Here is a 21,292-nt window from a genome sequence, read left to right on the forward strand (position 1 = left end):
CACTGGCTTTTGCTTCGTAGGATCGTTTGTACTTTGAAGACTGCTGCTTGAGATCTGTTGAGTCGTTTGTAAGTGTACAGTTCTTTTTCTTTAAATAGATCGAATTTTCTTTTGGGAAAAAATACAATCTTGTTGCCCACAATTATGCAAAATGATGCTGGGAATATGATTTAGCCAAGAAATTGTGAAGGAAAAGGAAAACGATCACATCAACCCAATCATCCTCTTGCGAGAAGACAAAAGCATGAAAACAGTTTAGGCATATGATAAGATTGTGTTTCGAAGTGAGCATCATAATTAAATATGTTGATAGAGAAGCAGCGCTTTAGTAGCAATCTTACAAGCCATTCCACAAGACTCGATCCTCTCAGAGACACAAAGCTTGAGCAACATCCATTATTCATGATGGTCCTTCAGATACTTCCGAAGAGAACTCACGTAGTAACAACGCATTCTACGTGGGTCGACTTCCTAAAATGAACTGAAACATTCATGTTCGGAAGAGTTCTCATCGTCGCAGGGAGAATGGGTGTGTCTACCCTCGTACGTGGTGATGACCATTCGACAGTCCTCCGACAGTCGCTCGACTCTTTTCTTCACTCTGCAGTTGTTGTGGGTGCAGCGGTAGTAGCTTCTGCTGACAAAGTTGAGATGACAAAGACATGTAGAAAGCTCGATGTTTCGTGTGGAATGCAACCCCTCCTATGATTCCTAGCTAGATAACACATTTGATGCACTTCCAAAAAGAAAAGAAAATTTTCACCTGTCATCCATCTTTCTCTATCTTTATAATCCTAAATTTTACCTAAAAATTTCTACTTAAATCAACATCAAATTCCATATCATTGATTTCATGTTTGTCAAAAAGGTTTCACTTATCAACTGTAGTTTGCTTTATCAATGGCTATCTGAATCTAGTCAAGTCTTGCAATATATACATATTATTCATTTACTTGTTCCAATGAGTTTTATGTGCTATTGGTGTTTTGCATAGTTGCCTAAATGACTTTATATTTTTTATAAACATAAATTAATTATATTTATTTTCCAACAATGTGCTACTTTCTCTCTCTCTTTATATATATATTCAAAACATAAATAGAGAAAGATCTTAAATGCCAGTTTTGCATGCTTATCATCAGTTCACTCCAACATTTATGAGAGATGTATTTTCAACTCTGGAAATTCTTGAACAGTTATTGACTTCATACATCCACACTCTTAATGCCTGGATACAGTCAGTGGCACTACTATTCATCATTTGGAAGCTTGACTGGTAAAGAAAAGGAAACTGCATATATTTGAAATGATGAGATTAAAGCTCATGTCAAATAAAAAAACATATGTCCTTTTATGCATTCATATGGATTTATTAGAATCTTTCTTGTTGTTTTGATGTCTTTCAAGTAAGAAGATATCTGTGATGATTTACCTACATCCATGATCATTCTTATCGATTGGTGTCATGATTCAAAGACTGATGATGAAGGTACCTGGGATGGAGGCTGTTCTTCACCACTTTTTGCCCATATTTCCTCCACTTGTACCCATCGTCTAGGACATCCACATCGCTTCTTGTTTGGAAGCAGAACCTTGGCTCCCTCATCTTCCTTTTCACCTTCACCTTCCCCTTCTCCAAAGAAGAGCCCCTCCACCTACTTGGCACATAAATAATCATTTCCATGGTGTAGTCTGCTGCTCAGGATATGAGACACAGAGAGGGAGTGGGGGGGTGGTTTCAGATTCATACCATGAGTTATCACCGTCCTTGCTAGAGCTTGTTTGATCATTGGGATCTTTGGAATCTGAGGTTCCCACCTGGTTATATGGCATAGAGACCCAAACAAAAAAGGTGATCAAAGCCATGCATGCCTAAGGAAGTGCATCGACTTTGCCAAACCCATACGGATCTATCCATATACTTGCCTACCTCTTCATTGCTCCAAGGATCGGAAATAGACTTTTCACAGCATGTGGCAGTAGGGTTAGTGAAGGGAACAGCATCGGTCGAAAGCAGAAATGGACCTCCATGTGGTGGAACGACGAATCCCAGACCTTGGAAGCTATCTTTGGGATACCCGAACTCCATTTGGTGCGCCGCCACGGAGGGCCTTGAGACTGGAGGGACATCGAGAAGATAGCAGCGGGAACTACCAGCTCCTTGGTTGCCTTCCATCAACAATGACAGACCTACCTTGCTCTTCTTTTGGTTTCGCTTTGCTCTGTCTGTTCTTATTGCTCTACCAGAAGCAAAGGCAGGCGCTATTTCATCAGTCTCTGTTGGTTGTCATCTTCCTCCTGGGTGTTTATTGTCGCCTTTTACTTAACGAAGTGCTTCTTTCTTAAGCCTCTCCAAGAAGAAGAGTATGTGTACGATAGGCCCATTTCACACACGTCAAAGAAGAACATTCCTGTCATCGTATACGTATGTAGGATTTATATGTATCTTCTTCATTATTCCATCGTCATTTGGCTTCATGCCTAAGAAACCATTTGAAGGACGTCAAAGGTGTTGCTTAACGAAGAGAACCGTCACAAGAATTACAGGAAATAGATTACTTACTCTACGACGAGAAGGACACTGTCAGAGTACGAAAGGGGAACCGCAGCCATTGGCCTGGTTGTCTTTCACTTTCACTGCCATTGTTGCTTTCATAGTCATCGCCATTGTCGCAGCCATGATTACTCATGGAAGTATCGATCGATATCCATTTGCACTTTAGAATTCCTGCTAAGAATGAGTGCTGCCAGAAGCGGGTCCATTTCTGCGTCTCAACGTAGCAACACCGGCTCTATGAAATCATCATGAGCGGCTCACATCGTTCCAATTAAATCTGTCTATCAGTGCTTCTCCACACTCGACCACCGAGCAGAATCAAGGTATGGCAAGATCCATTTTTGGTTTTGTCTATACTTTTCCCACCCCTTCTCTCGCATCTTGCTCCTTCTACAGAGTATTGGAACCCCAGGTTGAAGTAGCCCTCCAATCCGAGAATAGGCTTTATTACGAGAAACGAACAGCATCTTGGCTTTTGTAGGAGATTTTCCGGATTGCTTCTATGGACTGTCCTTCAATGGGATGGCATCAGATATTATGTGATATGCGATTACTTTTGACAACCAATCGAAACACGACACATAACATTTAGTCAAACCGTAAGTAATTGGTTGAGATTCGACGTGTGGTGCCTTGTTGGCCACGAGGGTGCACTTAGTCAGATGATGATGATTATGTAGTGTCATCTAGGCTCACCTAATCAACATGATGATGACATGGCACTATGGAATCACACCTAGTCGACATAATATCTAAACTAAATTTCTCTATTTGGGGTGGTACAAGGAAGAACTCTTTAGGTATGATTTGAATTCTCATTTAACTTAAGCGTCTTATCTTATGTGTTTGACACCACCCACGTAAGTAAGTGGTTCAAGTTAGCACCCTTGATGCACTTGTGTATCTCATGCATCTGATACCCTCTAAATACATGATTCAATACCTCTGTGGTTGTGATTTAAGTCGACATATCTTGATGCTTTCATGTATGCATCTAATATCCTCTATGTGAGTGATTCAAGTTCGCAACACTCTATGCCCGGTATGTCTCATGCAATTGGAACATTCTATATAAATGATTCAAGTTAGCATACCTCAACACCCTCATACTTGTCATGCATCTAATACCTCTCTACACGGGTGGTTTAAGTTGACACATGCTGATATCTTGTAGTATCCAACATTCCTATGTAGTTATTTAAGTTGGCATGCCCTCGAGTTTCTTTTGCATCCAAAACCATATATGTGGGTGGTTAAGTAATGTTAACATGCCTTAACGCCCTTATGCATCTCATGTGTTTGACACTCACTACATATAGAGTGTTTATGTATAAGCCCCGATGCTCTTTTGCATCTCATATGTCCGACAACCTACGTGGATGATTTAATTCAGTATATCCTGATGCTCTTGTGTGTCCCATGCATCTGACATTCTCTATGTGAGAGGTTCAAGTCGGCTTGCCTTAATGCCCCTAGTAATCTCATGCATATGAGAACCCCTACATTGACTATTCATGTTGGGACACCTCAATGATCATGCTCATCTAATGTGTTTGACACTCCATACATGAGTTATTCATGTTGGCACTCCTTGATGCCCTCATGTATCGAACACCCCCCTACAATGTTTGTTAAAGTTGGTATGCTCCAACACTCTAATGCATCTCATACGTTTAACATTTCCTACATGGATAGTTCAAGTGAGCACTAGCCTCAACTCTCTTGTATGTCTCATGCATCCGACATATCATACACTAGCAATTCATGAAGATAAATATCGTTGACATTGTGCTTCTCATGCATCTGACAACTGCTATATGTGAAGTTCAAGTAGAGACACCATAACACCCTTGCGTAACTTTTGCATCCAAAATGCCCTACGTGGGTGGTTCATGTCAACATGCCTTATACATCTCATGTATCTGACACCCTCCACATGGGTGGTTCAAGTCAACATACCATGATACCCTTACTCTTCTTTGGTGTTTGAAACATTCTAAACAAGATGTTCAAGTTGGCACACCCTAATGTGCTTGTGTATCTCATGTGTCTAATAACCCTTATGTGAGTGTCTTAAGTTGACATATGCCAATGATTCCTATGTCTAATATATCTAACACTCCCTTTAGCATACCCCAAATGCTCTCTCTGTCTCATACATCTGACACCAAATAGTTCAAGTTAACATACATTGATGACCTCATGCATCTCAAGCATCTAGCACATGCTATGTAAGAGGTTTAAATTGGCATGCTACGAGAACCTCACATGTATTTTGCATCCAAAATCTCTTACTCCAACAACTAATATTAACATCCCTTAATATCTTTGTGCATCTCGTGTATGAAATCCACTGTATGGGGCATTTATGTCAACAAGCTGCGATGACCTAACATGTCTCATGCATCTAATATCCCTTACATTGGTAGTTTATATTGACACGGTTCGACCCTCATGCTTCTCATGTGTCCGACACTCTATACACGGGTGGATCAAGTCAGCATTGGTCCAAACTCCCTCGCACCTCACATGCATATGACAACCCCCCACACTAGAGATTTAAGTCAATATGCTGCTAACAAAAGCCATCTCTTGCATTTGACATCCTCTACATGAGCACTTCAATAGCATCCTATGCTATTGAAGTTTATATCATAGCATCTTGATGCTTTTCTGCATCTCATGTGTTTGATACCTTTTACACAAGCACTTCAATTGGAACATTTGATGCCTCTATGCTAGATATTCAAGTCTAGTAGTTTAAGTCATCATGGCTTATGCATCTCATGGGTCCAACAATTCTCATGTAGGTTATTCAAGTCAGCACACTTTGATGTTCTCATGTATCTCATATGTCCAAGACTTGTATGAGAATGATTCAAGTTAGCTTACCATAATGTCATAATGCATCTCATGAGCCTAGCACGCCTTCTTGAGCCATTCAGATGGCACACCACAACACCATAGTGTATCTTTTGTGTTTGATAGCCCCTACACCAATAGCTTACCCTAAAGCTCTTGTACATCTCATATGCTTGACACTTACTACATAAGCAATTCAAGTCGATATGCCTAAATACCCTCACCTATCTCATGTATTCAACACTACTAACAAGAATGGTTCTAGTTAGCATACCCGAATGTCCTCACATATCTCATGCATATAACACTCTTTACACAAGTAATTCAAGTAAGCATGCACTAACGCTCTAGTGTATCCCATGCGTCTGACATCTCCTACACAAGCAGTTTAAGTCAACACATATCGACATGCTCGTGAATGCATCTCTTCCATTAGAAGTCTCTTACACGAGTGACTCATGTTAGGTGTGTCTCATGGTTTGATAGCCTCTATGCAGGTGGTTCAAGATGCCATATTGTGATGCCCTTATGTGTCATCTGCATCAAACACACCTGTGGAGAGTTCAAGTCTGTATGTCTTGACACACGCTCACATATCCTATTTGTCCACTCGCTATGTGGGCAGTTCAAATTGACATGGTTTGAAGCCCTTGCTTGTCTCATGTATCCGACACCTCATACAAGGGATTCAGGTCACATGTCAATGAAATCATGCATCTTTTATGTCTGATACCCCATATGCAGGTGGTTTAAGTCACTAAACCACAATGCCCATGTGTCTTATGCTTACATAGGTGATCCAATTTGGCATATCCTAAGGAGATCTATTTTGCCATATCCTAATGCCCTAGTGCATCTCATGCATCAACATCCCCCTACAAGGATGCTTCAAGTTGGCATGCTCGACAAACTTGCATGTCTCATGCACTTAATATCTCCTATGGGGGTCATTCAAGTCACCACGCCTCAATGCCCTTGCCCATTTCCTGCAAGATGCACCTCTCTACATGGGTGGTTCTGGTTGACATGTCCTAACACTCTTGAGTATCTCATAAGTGAGACACTAGGTATGTAGGTGGTTCATGTTGGCATGATATCTTATGCTTTCGTATATACTAAACAAGGGGTTCAATACTCTACGCCTTGATGCCTTTGTGTGTCTCTTACATCTGACACCCCTATCTAAGCAATTTAATCCGAGACATCTCAATACCATCATGTATCTCATGCATCTTACACTCCTTGTTAGCACACACTAATGTCCTCTAGTATGTTTCTTACATCTGACACCTTCTAAGTCTTGTGCATACTATAACACTATTGTACATCTCATGCATTCAACACCCCTACATCAGAGGTTTAAGTTGGCATGTCCTGACACCCACATACCTATTATGAAACCTATGCTGGTAATTCAAGTCGGTACACCCTAATGCTCTAGTATATCTCATGCATCTGACACCTAAGACAATTTAAGTTGACATGTCTCGTGGATCTAACACCACTTATGCGAGGGGTACAAGTTAGCATAACTCAATACCCATATGTATTAATGTATCGATACCCCCTACATAGGCAATTTAAGTTAGCATGTCTTGATATCCTCATGTGTCGCATGAGTATCACATATTCTATATTGATGTTCTAGAGCATATTCTATAGCTTATTTAGGCAGATATGTCTTGATGCCATTATATGTCAATGTCATACCTTTGCACATCTCTTGCATCTGACAAGACTTATATCGATAGCACATCCTAATTTCTTTATATATCTCATGCATTTGACACCCATATATAGCATATTTAGACAGATATATCTTGATGTTATTATATGTCTCTTGTGTCCAATGCCACTTACGTAGGCGATTCAAGTCATCATGACCCAATTATTAGTTACAAGTGTCAAACAAGTCAATCACGTGAGTGATGTCACATATGATATGTTATATAATCTCTTTTGGTTAATATTAATAATGATATTTTCTTATTTTATATTATGTGATGAATATATATTGTGTTGTCTTTGGATCTGTGTAATGAGAATTGGATCATGATGAGATTATGATAATGAGACCAATTCGCTTTTAAACATAGATCCTAAATATTCTTGGTCATAGGTTACTTGAGAGGGACATCAAGATAATCAGACAAACCGGTGTGCTATATACCCGTTTATATGATAGAGGTAGTTGGTCTCATAGTTATTTGTGTGGAGATACTAGGAATATAATACAGGTGCTCATTGGAAAATAAGTTTATTGAATGATTCGCTTATGAAATATTGGATGGTTAATGATACCTCATCGTCATACAGTGATTTTATAGTCCTAGTTGTGTATCTAGTCCAGACTTGAGATACCAAGGATGTTTTATTTGAGTAATTCATTCTTTGATACCAGACTTATATGTATGGAGATTCCAAATCTAGTACATACGATCATTAGGAATAATAATCAATCTTATGAAGGTAATTAAGTATCAATAGAGGATCATCTACTCTCAATATTATGAGAGAAATATCTCATATGTCTTTATTCTAGCAAATCCCTGGCTAGGGTCAATCATATTGAGAGAATCCAATAAGAACGAGACTCAGATTGAGAGAGAAGGAGTTTTTCGAGAGAATATGATAAGAATGAGACTCGGATGGATTTCGTATGGGCCTGGCAGCACCATACCCGATATACAATCTTTAATATATTAGATGAATGAAGGATTATAGATACATGGTAACAGAGGGCAGATAGGTCCAATGGATTATATCCCATTATACCGTGTAAGGACTATGACGTAATAGCATAGTACGTCTATAGTAAATGAGTTGAGTGAATTATTATAAGGATAATAATTCACTAAATCAGAAGGAGTTCTGATATGTACAACTCATGGCCAATTTAGTATTAGACCTAGAAGTTTACATACATACATATGGTGGACAATGTGATGAATAAAGGATTGGATATAGGATATCCAATCTTATATCCTATATAGGATATTGAATAGAGGATTGGACAAAACAACGGCCAGCCCTTGTTTTGATGGATCAATTGGGTGAGACCTAATAGAACTTAGAGTGGTTATTAGATGGGGATCTAATATCCATTAACCTAGTGGTTATTGGATGGGGATCCAATATCCATTAAGGTAGATCCATTAGGGTTAGCAGTAGGAGCTTTCTATAAATAGGAGTTGGGGTTTCATGAGTCATAGGCTAGACCGTATAGTCGTCAGTCACCTATCTCCTCCTCCCTATCTCTCCTTTAGCCGTGAGCCACCCCCTCTCTTGTCTACTACTACTATGTGGTGATGCGTGATCATGAATAGAGAACCTGCTACTCGAGGAGGTGCGTTATCGTTGTGTCTACTGTGTGGATCACCACTATAGAGAAGTTTGCAAGAACTCCTTTATCCACGAACTGAGATTTACAATTTAGGAGATATACAATCTCCCATATGTGAGAACGTCTCTACCACTTATATAGTTTTTATCGTTTCGAGTTTTTCGCTCTCGGTCATCACACGACAATTCGATATTTTTCTTTCGGGAATCGATTTTTATTTTTATTTTTGTTGCACATGTAATACTCTCCTAAAGTTTCCCAACACTAATGCCCACTAGTATCTCATGTATCTAGCACCCCTATATCGGTAGTTCAAGTTGGCCCACCCCAACATCTCCATGTTTCTTGTGAATTGATATTGTATATGCAACAAGTTTAAGTTAGTGTGTTGACACCTTGCATCTCTTGCATTGGACACCCCTGGTATTTTCTTGCATGTCTTATACATATGATAGGTGGATAGTTTAGGTCAACACAACTAAACACTCATAAGTGCATTCAATATACCAACAAAAGTCATACAATACAATGCTCTTGCACATATCATGCATCCGACACCTATGATCAATTCTAATCGACATTGCATAGATGCCCTTGTGCATCTGATACATTAAACACCCCTATATGGAGGTTTAAATTAGCATACCCAAATGTCTTTATACTTTTCATGCATTTGACATCCCCTTAGCATACACCAACATACATGATAACGAATAGCAATAATTTTTTTAATAATAGAATAACAAAATTAGAGAAGTAAAAAAAGATAGTAATTTAAAAAAATAAAAAAATAAAAAGATAACTAGTAAACTCTCTTTGGCTCAAGAAAAATACTCCCCAACGAATCATACAATAGGAAAGATAATTTGTGACATCGTACCACTCACACATAATATTGAAAAAGAAAAACTCAATTCATTGATTCATCTTCAAATTATCCAATTATAATATTCTAATATTTTTTATATACCCAAGTAAAAGAATAATAATAATAAAAAAGATTACAATTGTATCAAATGAAATATATAATATGTACAATTTGAAAAAGATAATAATTTCGACTTAGATTTGAAGACGAATGCATCCCTTATGTGTGTGATGCATGCATCTAACATATCTAACTCAACCAATGCATCGCTATTTTATTTTAGTCTCTGGTATGTTTTTATTTTAGACTTACTAAATAAATTCTAAATTTGTTAGGCGGTTTCAACAGCCAAAATAAACCAACGCACAATAAGTTATCTATTAAAAACATACTCTTTTATAAGAAGATAAGAGATGAAAGGATACATAATAAGAATAATTTCTACTTTCCAATTTTTTTTTCTTCTCAACTTTATTACATAAAATTTTACCAAACAAACACTAAAACATACTTTTTACAAGAAAATAAGAAATACTAAAAAATTGGATAAGATGAAATCAATTTAACTATATGGAATTGATGATAAAAATTATCCAAATCATATTGTCCCAAATTTGTGATATTTATGTATTTTTTTTATTATTTTCGGGTATTGAATCAATGTGATTATAAGGAATTGGCAGAACCAAAAGTAAAATAACTTGGGGAGGGAGAAGCAATGGCAGGCCGGAGAAAGCAAGCACCGAGCAATCGGGACCTCCTCCGTGTCATGTTGGCCCTCCCATGGCCGCCACGTCGATTCTTCCCCAACCATCGACTAGAGCACGACAATGGCGCCGCCTTTCCCTCCCCCGTTCCAACACCGGGACCGGTCGAGCGCTCCTCCTCTACCTCCCAACGAACCGCCTACGCTATCTTCCTCCCCCCGCTTGCGCACCACCTTCACTTCCCTCGCCCCACTTCTCCACTCTACCAACCCTTCCCTTTTCTTCTTCTCCTCCCGTCCTCCGCCATCCCCTCCCTTTTTTATTGCTGGAGGTCTATTGCCGTGGGTTGCATTGGATCCTACAGAGAAAACGTGGTTCGTGCCTCCCATGTCCGCCCTCGTTCCTTGACACTACCTCGTTGGAATCCCAAACAAGATCAATTTTTTTCGTTCCCGAGGATAGAAAATGATCGGATTTTTATAGGTCTCTGCGTTTGGTTGGAGAGAAGAATATGAGTACGTTACGACCTCAAATCCTCCGGCCTCGCCATCAACGGTTACTCTTGGAATCTTAAAAAGGATCAAACTTGACGAGAAAGATCGGATTTTTAGAGGTCTAGCGTTGGAAACTGTGCTCTGAAGAGAAGAAAATGAGGTCGGCCCCGCCTGGGATCAATCTGTTGCGAAGCATTGGAGGCAAGGAGTGGAGCCGCAATGCCCACCGCGGCCTCGTCCTCGCCCTCACCTTCGTCGCCTACGCCTGTTACCACGCCTCGCGTAAGCCTACCAGCATCGTCAAAAGCGTCCTCGACCCCGAGCCCCCCTCGTCGAAGCCGCCCCGCTGGCCCCTCGGCCCTGTCTTCATCGAGTCCGATGGCGGACGCACGGTACTGGCATCGCCCGGTAGCCAGGGCTGGCCGCCGTTCAACGGGACCGATGGCACGGCCAAGCTTGGCGAGATTGACGTTGCGTTCCTAGCTTGCTATTCCCTTGGGATGTACGCCGCAGGTCATCTCGGTGACCGCCTTAACCTCCGGCAGTTCCTCGCTGCTGGAATGATGGGCAGCGGTGTTTTCGTTGCCCTCTTCGGCGTGGGCTACTTCTTGAACATTCACGCCTTTGGATTCTACCTCACCATGCAGATGCTGGCCGGATTGCTCCAGGCTACCGGGTGGCCGTCAGTGGTGGCTGTGGTTGGGAATTGGTTCGGGGAACGGAAGAGAGGACTCATCATGGGGATATGGAATGCCCACACCTCAGTTGGGAACATCTGTGGATCATTGCTCGCGGCCAGCGTGCTGCAGCGGGGGTGGGGTTGGTCGTTCATTCTGCCAGGGGCTTTGATAGGTTCCGGTGGGATTCTGGTGTACTTCTTCTTGGCTGCATATCCGGAAGACGTTGGGCTTGGTAGCAGCCGGTATGGCAAGGTGAATGATGTTCAAGATGAGGAGGCAGGGCAGGAGATGGAATCGACGGACGACAAAAGAAATGCCATTGGGATTGCCAAGGCGTTCTTGATACCAGGGGTGGTTCCATTTGCGCTCTGTCTCTTCTTCTCAAAGCTTGTCGCCTACACGTTCTTATACTGGTTGCCATTTTACCTCAGCCACACTGGTAACTTTTCCTCATCCTGACTCCGTCTGGTTGTTGGTAGTGAATAAAAAAAAATGGATTTTGATTAATGTAGGATACATTAGAACTATAAGTTTCTTTTACCTTTCTGCATCTGTGGGGAAGTTGGAGTCGGGTTGCTTGTTTGCATGAATGACACTAGTCTTTTAGCTTGCACATTGCAACTGAGGTAAAGAAAAGGGCATTAAAATGTAGGGGAGGTTTCGCCTTGAGGTCAAAACTTGCATAGATCAAAGCTATTAGATGAGCATAGTTTGCAATTGCTGGCTTAAATTAAGGCTCTCTACATGTTCATTGAATATTGATTGGGATTATCGTGTTGAATCAGAAAAAAATTGATATGGTTATTAGTTATCTCGCAAATGAAGTGCTTAGTATAGTGAGAATGTGATTTGTGGGCGGTGTTTGTTGTTTAATAATCAGAATCGTCTTCACATGATTGACTTTGGATCCAATGAGAGTATTTTATAACAGAGACATGAGAATGATAATGCTATTATGGTGTCCTCTTGGATGGGAAAGGTGCAAAGTTGTGTAATTCTGTATTACTAATGCTTGCAAATTGTGCATGCCTTTACATGACATATTTGGCACATGCATCATGCTACAAATCTTTTGCTAGACCTTTATGGTTGACAATATCAGAAAGCTCACTGCAGAGGCCTCAACCAGAATTAAAAACCCATCCTACTTCAACAACATTTTACCTCATAAGTTTCATATGAAAAAGAATACTTTTGAAGCAATTTGTTTTGTTCATTCATGAATAGGAAATGGTGACCCTGATGGTGTTGTGCCATGCAACAAGAATAAAAAGTATTTTAGTGAAGCTTATTTATTTTGTCATAAAAAACCATGGGCATAACTGACTTCATAGCTGTTCCAATGAAGTTAAACCTTGATTTTGTTGTGAAAATTTAAAGAGTGATGGTTCATTTGTTCTTGTGCATATTCTCTTTTTATCCCTTCATTTGAATGTGTCACAAATTGGTGTTTCTCCCTTGCAATAGATAGTTGGGTGGCTGCTTTGGTCTGAATCAGATCAAGTAGTTATTGAGTTCTTGGTTTCTCATGAAGTAGACGTTGCTTCAGTTTGATTGGTCTACTAAAATTGAGGCTGCATGACAAGTATTTGTACCAGATTTATGGGGAGAGTGTCTTATAATCATTGCTTATCTAGGTAGGAAACATCAGACAAGTGTTTTATAGAACCCAAAATAATTTGGATTCTTAATTATTTCACTGCCTTGAAAGCAAGGTTTGCAATACCGTCAAGTACGGTACGGTATGGGGTGCTATTTACAATTCGACGGATGAGGATAAATGGGTGGTATGCTCGGTACATTACCTATATTGCCCGGTATGTCCATGTGCCACCTTGTACAGAATGGTACAAGCCCTACATTGAGAAATTTCTTTTTCTTTTTCTTTTTTTTCTGGTTTTTCTAGGCTGAGTACCGACATTCGGTACACTGATACATACCACTACAGTATCATCCTGAGCTTTGACTGGTGCTTGAAATTGCCTACCTTGCTTGAAAGTACAACATACTTTAGTCTTTTAATTTGAGTTTCTTGCTTTGTTTGTTCCCTCCATTGCATGATCAGAAGCATCTGCTAGGAGACTCTTGATTCTGTAGGTTGGTCGAAACTTCATATAGTTGATTTAATTATGTGAGAGAGTTTTTTTATTTGTTTTTTCTTTTTTCTATTTAATGTTGTTTGTTTATTTACTTTCTGAAACTTGATATTTAATTTCATTATATGTTGCGTTACCCTTACTCAGTTCAACTATTCAATCTCAATTTGATCACCGTTGAAACAAGCATATTGGTCTGATCTCCAGACTAGTGATTGGATAGCTTTCACTTTTGCTGTCATTATTGACAGAATTTAGATTATTTTTATCATAATTTTACATCTTCATTTATGATGCTACAAATGCTGTCTTGAGCATTATACTCTACTTTCTAATTTATTGTGGTCTTCCCAACAAGTTCCTATTATTATGATGGTTTGCAAAAGAAAAAAAAAAAACTGTTTGGAGCTTGAGAATTGGTTGCAAAAGGATGTTTTTTCTCGTATTCAACATATGATTTATTATTTTATTATTTTGATTGAGAAGAAACTTTTTGTACTTTCCATGTTGAGAACTATAAGCAACTGTTATTGGATAGCCTCTTGCACTGAAGACACAGTGTGCTTCTGATTGAGATTTACATGATTCTTTCAAATCTAATCTATGCTTGTAACGAAATATTCTTCGATCATCAACTAATGAATCATTCCACTCATTGAAGAAAACTAATTAAGGGCTTTGAGGAGAAGTATAATTGACTTGATCAGAGGATTCTGATGCATTCCCATATAATGAAGAGTAGAAGAAATACTTGAGAAGGAAGATATAGATGGCTAGAACCTGCAAGAAGTATAACTTGAAAGGATTAAAAGAGTAAATTTAAGGTAGTTAACAGTGTAAGTTGAAACGTGCACTGTTACACAACTCTCCTGCAATGTTGGATCTGGAAAAGCTCAACATATGTAGACTTACCTTACAACTGAGGTTTTCGTGAATCGGGCCATATCATCTATATCGCAAAGGAGCAATCTCTCCATGACACCGAGGTCCACCCTCTATTTAAAATTTAATCCTGTTATACTTGAAACTTCACAAAGATACCTCTTTTTGGAGATTAGTTTTTTGGTTTGCTCACCAAATAATTCTAGATGTCAGAATTTCAAGTCCTGACAAATTGACAGTGTTCTAGTCAGTTTTTTTTGTGCTGGTAGGATGTTTCTGACATAACTTTCTATACTTGCAGACTTGAACATGTATATTAGTTTTGTATTTAGACCTAAAATATAACATTTTGTTTAGCAGGAGGCTAATAGAAGATTGTGAGGGCAAGTACTCAGTTCATATATGAGTGTGATGTACTGATAACTCTATATCAGAAGTTATTTTCTGGCATGTCATATACTACTTTCGTGAAATTGTTCAATACATTCAGTCATTTTAACTGGACCAAATTTGAAGACAATTGCAGCTTTGGCTGTATGCTGCAGTATCGCTTATCAACACTCTGAAAGCAAAGATTGCAGCACTGCATGTGTTTCTCATATTCTATGGGAAAGAGGCACCTTTCTTAATTACAGTTGTCAAGTTGAACTCTTATTATATTACTATTGTCTGCATATGTTATTGTTACTTGCATTCTTTCAGTTCAATTTATACATCTTAGATGCAGCTGTAACAGAACAAGTTCTCACATTCAGATATGCCTAATTCACTATGAAGAAAAAATCTTGCAAGTGATATTCTTGTTTCATTTTCTTATGTTGCAGCAATTGGAGGAGAATACCTGTCAGTTAAGTCTGCTGGGAACCTTTCTACTCTTTTTGATGTGGGGGGAATCATTGGTGGGATCCTTGCTGGTTTCATATCTGATCAACTCAATGCAAGGGCCACCACAGCAGCCACATTCATATACTTAGCGATCCCTTCGCTTTATGCCTACCACACATATGGGTGCATTTCTCGGTCTGTGAACATCATGCTGATGATGATCACAGGCTTATTTGTCAATGGGCCTTATGCTCTGATAACAACTGCTGTTTCGGCTGATCTCGGTACTCACAGCTCACTCAAAGGCGATTCGCGAGCATTGGCAACTGTAACTGCCATTATAGACGGTACTGGTTCAGTTGGTGCTGCACTGGGGCCTCTTGTCACTGGATTTCTTTCAAGACACGGATGGAGTTTGGTGTTCAAGATGCTAATGTTTGGAGCATTTATCGCTGGTGCCCTTTTATTTGTTCTGGTTCGAGTTGAAATAGCACAGATAATTCAGCATCATAAGAACCCATCAACTGATCATCCAAGCCAGCAGGAAGCGGAAGGTACCGTATGTCCAAGCTCTCCATTTGGTAACTTTTTTTTCTTCTAGGAGTATACTCGTAAAAATCATTTGATTCCGCAAAGCGTGCCGACTGTGGAGAGTAATGATATTCTTTCTCCTTGCAGGTTCTGTTTCCTCACCACTTCTAATGGAGGATAGTTGATGAGAAAGGTTACATATCCATACTTAGTGGCAGGTAGATTCACAGAAGTCCTAATACTGTTCGATAAACAGAAAGAAACACCCCACAGAAAGCTAAATGATTAGAAGAAATGCAGTGAGCACACTAAGCACCTACTAAGGCGGTGGCAGAGTTATATTCAGATCATTATGCTCTGCTAGTGTCTGACCAATTATTGATCTTTCGAGATCTTGTGTTACATACATTTAATGATAAACTCTCTTCCAAATTGTGCATTCTGAACTTACATAGATTCATGTACCAAATGCTGTGGTCTTCGATGCTTTGATGGTAAGATGATAAATTTTCTACACTAAAAATGCGTCTTCTATTACGATACCTGAGCTGTTCTTTATCAGTAATATCAAATTTAGAACAATGACCTTCTGATCAATTTAATCTATGCACAGACTCTCAACTAACCTCTGTGGAAGCTAGTGATGTTTGAAATCATTTTGTTATGGTATCCAGTTCTTCCCCCGAAGTTCGATAGTATGATCCGTTTACAATCCTCCAGAATTATTGACATGACTTCTCCAGGTAGAGCCTTATTTCTTGGAGACTCTGCTTCCAAACCTTGCGCAATAATTAGAACCTCGAAGCACTCTTCCTGGCTTGCATCATTATCATTGTTTTCTTAACGATGAGGAATCCTGAAAGCCCAAACTTCCCTCCCTTTACTACAAAAATCAATGCCTGTCCGAAGTTTAATTAGCACTTCCCTTCCTGCTTCAGCACCTTTTTATTGAGTCTTTAGTGGGTTTTCTTTTAGCTAAGGCTACAAGGCTTCAATGAAACTTGCATCAATGAGTGAATATGAAAGAAAGACAACGATTGATGCTACAGAAACTACAGTTTCATTGTATCTTTAAGGAAAACGTGATTCCATCACCTTGTTTCATTGATTTCATGAATGAACTGGAAGTCTGATTTGACATAAACTTATGTAATAAACCCAAAAGATCAAATATATATTTGTCCGTTTTTTGGCAAATTGCCCTACAAATTGTGTTTAGTCTGTAGATCGAAATGCTATAGGTACTCCAATTTTCCTTGATTACAGTCTCTGCAACTTTCTCAGAAACTACCTCCCTGAGTCCTTTTCCCTTCATACCTGTCTTAACTTGACTTGTGAGATTGAGGAACCTCGGACTTCCACCCATCCATGGACGAGTGCATTGTTGACCATTAGACTGGCACCTACCAAGCTCTGTGCAGTTTCCAGGGTGCATCTCCACAACCGTGATGTTCGAAGGGTTCATCTTCACCTGGAGACCGTTCAAATCAATGTTCAACATGCATGTCTGGATCTACGAAGACCAAATTCCAGTGAGCCACACAACTTTCTGCGGTGAATATTATCTCAACCTCCAAACGACCCAATGCTCAGAATTACACAAGCATCTATCCTTGATGTCACTGAGATGGGAACAACAAAGTAGAGGAAGAGACAGAGAGGGACACAAAGGTATTCCTCGAGGCCTCTTTGCTTCAGGAAGACACCATCTACCTTCTGAGCGTTTCATTTATTATTATACAGAATATGGCACTTACAAAGATGAACAGATGTTACATGCGTGATCAGATCACTCTTATTGCACCTGCTGCTCCCTGAGTAGCTAATTTAGTCAGACTGTGTGGCGCAGGAAGTGCAATCCTCAGCTCCAAATCACTGGGTTCATCTGACAGAGGAGCATCAGAAGAGAGAGGTTGGCAGCTTGAGTATGACGAAGATACTCCTAGGAGATCTGGATCATCTCCCACAGTGCTGCTGCCCGAGATCCCCACCTGATAAGAACCCATGGAACAATCAGAACTACGTTGAAATTGCAAGAGGATTACCAAACGGGTGCCTCCATGGACACGAACAACTCCTGCAGGGGGCCATACTGCATCTATGGCAGTACCTGCGGCTGAAATCTAGATTACATCAAAGGAAGGCAGAAGAGCTACAGAAGATCAATGCTGAGACAGAAGGAAATTTACTCGATCAGAGGTGACCACATCGAAGAGGCTGGACCTGCGCTTCCTTTTGCCGGGATTGTTCTTCCTAAGGAAATACTTCTGAGCGTGGCTGGCTACTTGGGTTGGAGTTCTACTGGTCACAAACTCCCTGGAGATTCCTCTCCAGTCCCCCTTCCCAAGCTTTTCCAACCCAGCTAGAAACGTTCTGTGCTCTTCCTCCGTCCAGGGAATTCCTGTGAAGAACAAACTCAGAGATCGGCAGGAAAGTGAGACCCCAAGAGAAAGAAAGGACTCACTCGGAAGCTGGTAGATCTCGAAGGGTGAATTCAAGAACATCGAATCCCGAGGAAGGATGTCAAGATGATTAAAACTAAAACTAGAGAAGCAAAAAGGCAAACGAGACCAACCTCGCTTCCTTTCCTGGCCTCTCCTGCTCCCTCTCTTTAAAGACTGGTCCAGGCCGCTGTCGGAGACGTAGGCCTGGCTGCTGCCGCCGGTGCCGGGGGCGGCACAGGGAGATGCGACCGTGCAGGAGGCCAAGCAACCCATGCTCCAGCATTTCCTCATCACCTCCTCCTCCTCCCCTTCGGCCGTCCCCAGAATCCTGACGCCAAATAGCTTCACTACCTTCTCCCTCTTGTGCTCCTCCACCACCGCCTCCATGGTCGAAGCCTTGAAGCACGACGCTTGACTCATCTCTTTCCCCACCCCCCGTAACATGCTCGCTTGCGAGGTATATAGAATCGGAGCTCCCTCGTGGACTTCCATGAGGACTTTGGGTGTGAATTGCTTCGAATGAACCCTTCGAGAGCGGACCAATGCAGCATCAGGTTGACCAGCTTACCGCTACGTGAGGATAAATGGGGCCATCGACGAACAGAAGAGAACAAACGAGAATTTGAACAACAATATTCTATCATGTTCACAGATAATTTAATCCTAAATCAGAGTGGGAAATGAGGTGCAAAGGTATTAACGTTCGATCTCTACAGAAACAAATGCATCCACCAGATTGTGTTATTTGCTTCAGAGAATTTGAATTGTATCTCCAAAACTACAAGCATGTCACTTCCATTTCAAATTATTCCAATATTACACCAATATGAAATTGCTAGAAAAAATTATAAAAATATTTTCATTCGTAAACAATTAAGTATAGCTCCGATAAATTTAAAAATATTAGTGACACGAGAGATATCGGAGGGCCAAAAAATTATAAGAAATTATAAATTAAATTTTTAATTTTTTTTTATTTAACTTTAAATAATTTATTTCGATCGTAAGTTTGTACCATAAACAAGTGTGAAGCTCAAGTAGGTTAGGTAGTTTGCAAGATCTGTTTTTCTTGGCACTTCTCATGTCACTCTGCACATTAGTCAAGTGTTAGGGGTGCCATTGAAGCTACAGCAAGGAAGGATGTATGGCTGTTAGGATGACATGATAAAGACTTGTTTGGCTGACATTTTCTTTCTCTTCAATTCTTAGATTCATAAGCTTATCTTTGTCTTTCTTTACATGTTACCCTCCAACATTGGATGGATTGGATTGCAGAAAGATAAGAAAGCAGATTCCATGTCCTTGTTTGAGAATGACTTGGAAGGTAGAAGAGAGCTAAATGGTTCAAGTCTCACTGTGAAATGGTGCATGAAAAATGTGCATGATTCTTCTTTATATTCTTGATGGAAGGAAGGGTTCCAACTTAGGCCTCCCAACCTCAGACCAAGTTTAAATTGTGCATGACATCTTAAGTTTGAGCTCCTTGAGATATGACATAAAACAGGGGGTGTGACTATTACCAATCAATTCATACCAAGGTTTCTACTTGTCCCTTATTGATGGCCCTCAATCAACCAAGGAAAAAACATGCATGCATTTCTTCTCAAAATTCTCAATCTGGTGATAAAGGTTTCCCAGTATTATAATTTATCATTTTTAAACAAATAATAATTTAAATTTTTCGATACGCCTCTCTCGATAAGATTCTTCTGATTCTCTAGTTAGAAAATTATGAGATGGATTACTATATAAAATAAAAAGGTCTAACCTTTGTTGACAGGCTTGTTTTATAGTTAGAGCATACATACTGAGTAAATAAAATATTCTTCAAATTGAAAAACATTCTGAGAAATTTTTTTATTCTGGTTCTTATTTACATGATGGAGTCAGCCATTATATTTTATTTTTTAGCTCCAATTATAGTCAAATATTTCTCCCTATCACTTATACATATATTGGGTTTAGATAACTAATGAGGCTAATTGAACATGGCAAAAAAATAACCCAAGAATTGACAAGCAATATAGCATGTTCTATCAAGTTTCTGGGTGGAGTATTGTTGGAGCAATGAACATGAGCATGTTTGTAAAGCTAAGTATTGAGATTAGACCAGGATTTTGCCTTACACACATTGGATGCTTATCTTGCCTTTATTCTGCACATAAGATTAGTCCATGATGGCCCATTGGATCAACTGTGTTGGCCTATGTCATCATGATGCATGGTTCCAGCTTATACAAACAATCATCATGTTCTTAGAAGATTCAAACACAGAATCTTCCACCCTGACACCATATTAACACAAAAATCTTCGTTTTGGAAAAAATGAACACATGAAAATCTTCTTCTGAATCGCAAGCAAACACCCTTTGGTTGCAAAAAGAATTGGATAAACTATAAATGCATTTATATCTGATAGGGATAATTTACACTCCCATCTCTTTCCGTTGTGTAAGTAATATTTAAATAAAAGATTAAGAATCACTTACTCCCTACGATCACTAGTGAGAGGTCATATCATCTGTCTCGATCTTTTTAAAATAGATTTGTGAGACCTACTCTGGTAGTTTGGAAAGAGAATCTGACTCTATATTAATGATCAGAGGTATGATTGACTTCACTAGCTTTTTCTTCTGGACAAATGATAAAAAGACTATTCTTTGCTTAACCCAAAAAAGCAAGGAAGACAAACTAGAAACCTCATCCCGATAGTCCCCAAGTGTCATTCCTAGGGGCACATGTCGACAAGCCGACCTCATTAAATACCTTTGCCACACATGGTAAAAGGGGCCTTAGTGGAGACTAGTTTGCTCCACCCAACATTCGGATATAAAAGTCTGGTCCCAAGTTAAGCCAAGGCAAACTAAGTCTTTATTTTCTCATTTACACTGCTGATGCTGATATTGTTGTCCTTTTTTCTTTCTGTTTTCCTAATTTAAGCATCGGATAGATCGAGTCGAGATATTCTCGACATAGGCCTATTATGTAGGATTGTCAACGTAG

The 21,292-nt window shown here is 39.7% G+C and overlaps 2 protein-coding genes and 1 long non-coding RNA gene across 5 annotated transcripts; 1 reads left to right on the forward strand and 2 right to left on the reverse strand.

Moving 5' to 3' along the window:
* Positions 1–352: 352 nt before the first annotated feature.
* On the reverse strand, positions 353–1,845 carry LOC135616437 (uncharacterized). Its single transcript, XR_010488338.1, has 3 exons — positions 1,751–1,845; positions 1,494–1,655; positions 353–634 (listed from the first exon to the last, which is right to left on the reverse strand). It is a non-coding gene; the product is annotated as an uncharacterized LOC135616437 (long non-coding RNA).
* An 8,994-nt stretch (positions 1,846–10,839) lies between these two features.
* Positions 10,840–16,172, forward strand: LOC135616081 (putative glycerol-3-phosphate transporter 4). Of its 2 annotated transcripts, XM_065115253.1 has the most exons (4): positions 10,840–11,204; positions 11,244–11,950; positions 15,314–15,868; positions 15,993–16,172. In XM_065115253.1, the coding sequence occupies exons 1-4, from the start codon at positions 10,987–10,989 to the stop codon at positions 16,028–16,030; spliced, it is 1,518 nt and encodes a 505-aa protein (XP_064971325.1). In that variant the 5' UTR covers positions 10,840–10,986; the 3' UTR covers positions 16,031–16,172. The 2 variants fall into 2 exon arrangements, with proteins under 2 accessions (XP_064971325.1, XP_064971324.1); XM_065115252.1 differs by having other exon boundaries at positions 10,840–11,950.
* A 1,315-nt stretch (positions 16,173–17,487) lies between these two features.
* On the reverse strand, positions 17,488–19,019 carry LOC135582314 (transcription factor MYBS2-like). 2 transcript variants are annotated; one of them, XM_065116437.1, is made up of 3 exons: positions 18,421–19,019; positions 18,035–18,246; positions 17,488–17,836 (listed from the first exon to the last, which is right to left on the reverse strand). In XM_065116437.1, the coding sequence occupies exons 1-3, from the start codon at positions 18,779–18,781 to the stop codon at positions 17,630–17,632; spliced, it is 780 nt and encodes a 259-aa protein (XP_064972509.1). In that variant the 5' UTR covers positions 18,782–19,019; the 3' UTR covers positions 17,488–17,629. The 2 variants fall into 2 exon arrangements, with proteins under 2 accessions (XP_064972509.1, XP_064972510.1); XM_065116438.1 differs by having other exon boundaries at positions 17,488–17,955; positions 18,421–19,009.
* Between the last annotated feature and the right edge of the window lie 2,273 nt (positions 19,020–21,292).

Source organism: Musa acuminata, chromosome BXJ2-7 (genome assembly GCF_036884655.1).
Source record: "Musa acuminata AAA Group cultivar baxijiao chromosome BXJ2-7, Cavendish_Baxijiao_AAA, whole genome shotgun sequence".
NCBI classification, from domain to species: domain Eukaryota; kingdom Viridiplantae; phylum Streptophyta; class Magnoliopsida; order Zingiberales; family Musaceae; genus Musa; species Musa acuminata.

Coding starts and splice junctions, on each gene's coding strand:
- LOC135616081 (XM_065115252.1), top strand. CDS start 10,987: ATGAGGTCGGCCCCGCCTGGGATCAATCTGTTGCGAAGCATTGGAGGC. Junction 11,951..15,313: donor ATTTTACCTCAGCCACACTG/GTAACTTTTCCT, acceptor CTTATGTTGCAG/CAATTGGAGGAGAATACCTG. Junction 15,869..15,992: donor AAGCCAGCAGGAAGCGGAAG/GTACCGTATGTC, acceptor TTCTCCTTGCAG/GTTCTGTTTCCTCACCACTT.
- LOC135582314 (XM_065116437.1), bottom strand. CDS start 18,781: ATGGAAGTCCACGAGGGAGCTCCGATTCTATATACCTCGCAAGCGAGC. Junction 18,247..18,420: donor AGGCCAGGAAAGGAAGCGAG/GTTGGTCTCGTT, acceptor TGTTCTTCACAG/GAATTCCCTGGACGGAGGAA. Junction 17,837..18,034: donor ATGTGGTCACCTCTGATCGA/GTAAATTTCCTT, acceptor GGTTCTTATCAG/GTGGGGATCTCGGGCAGCAG.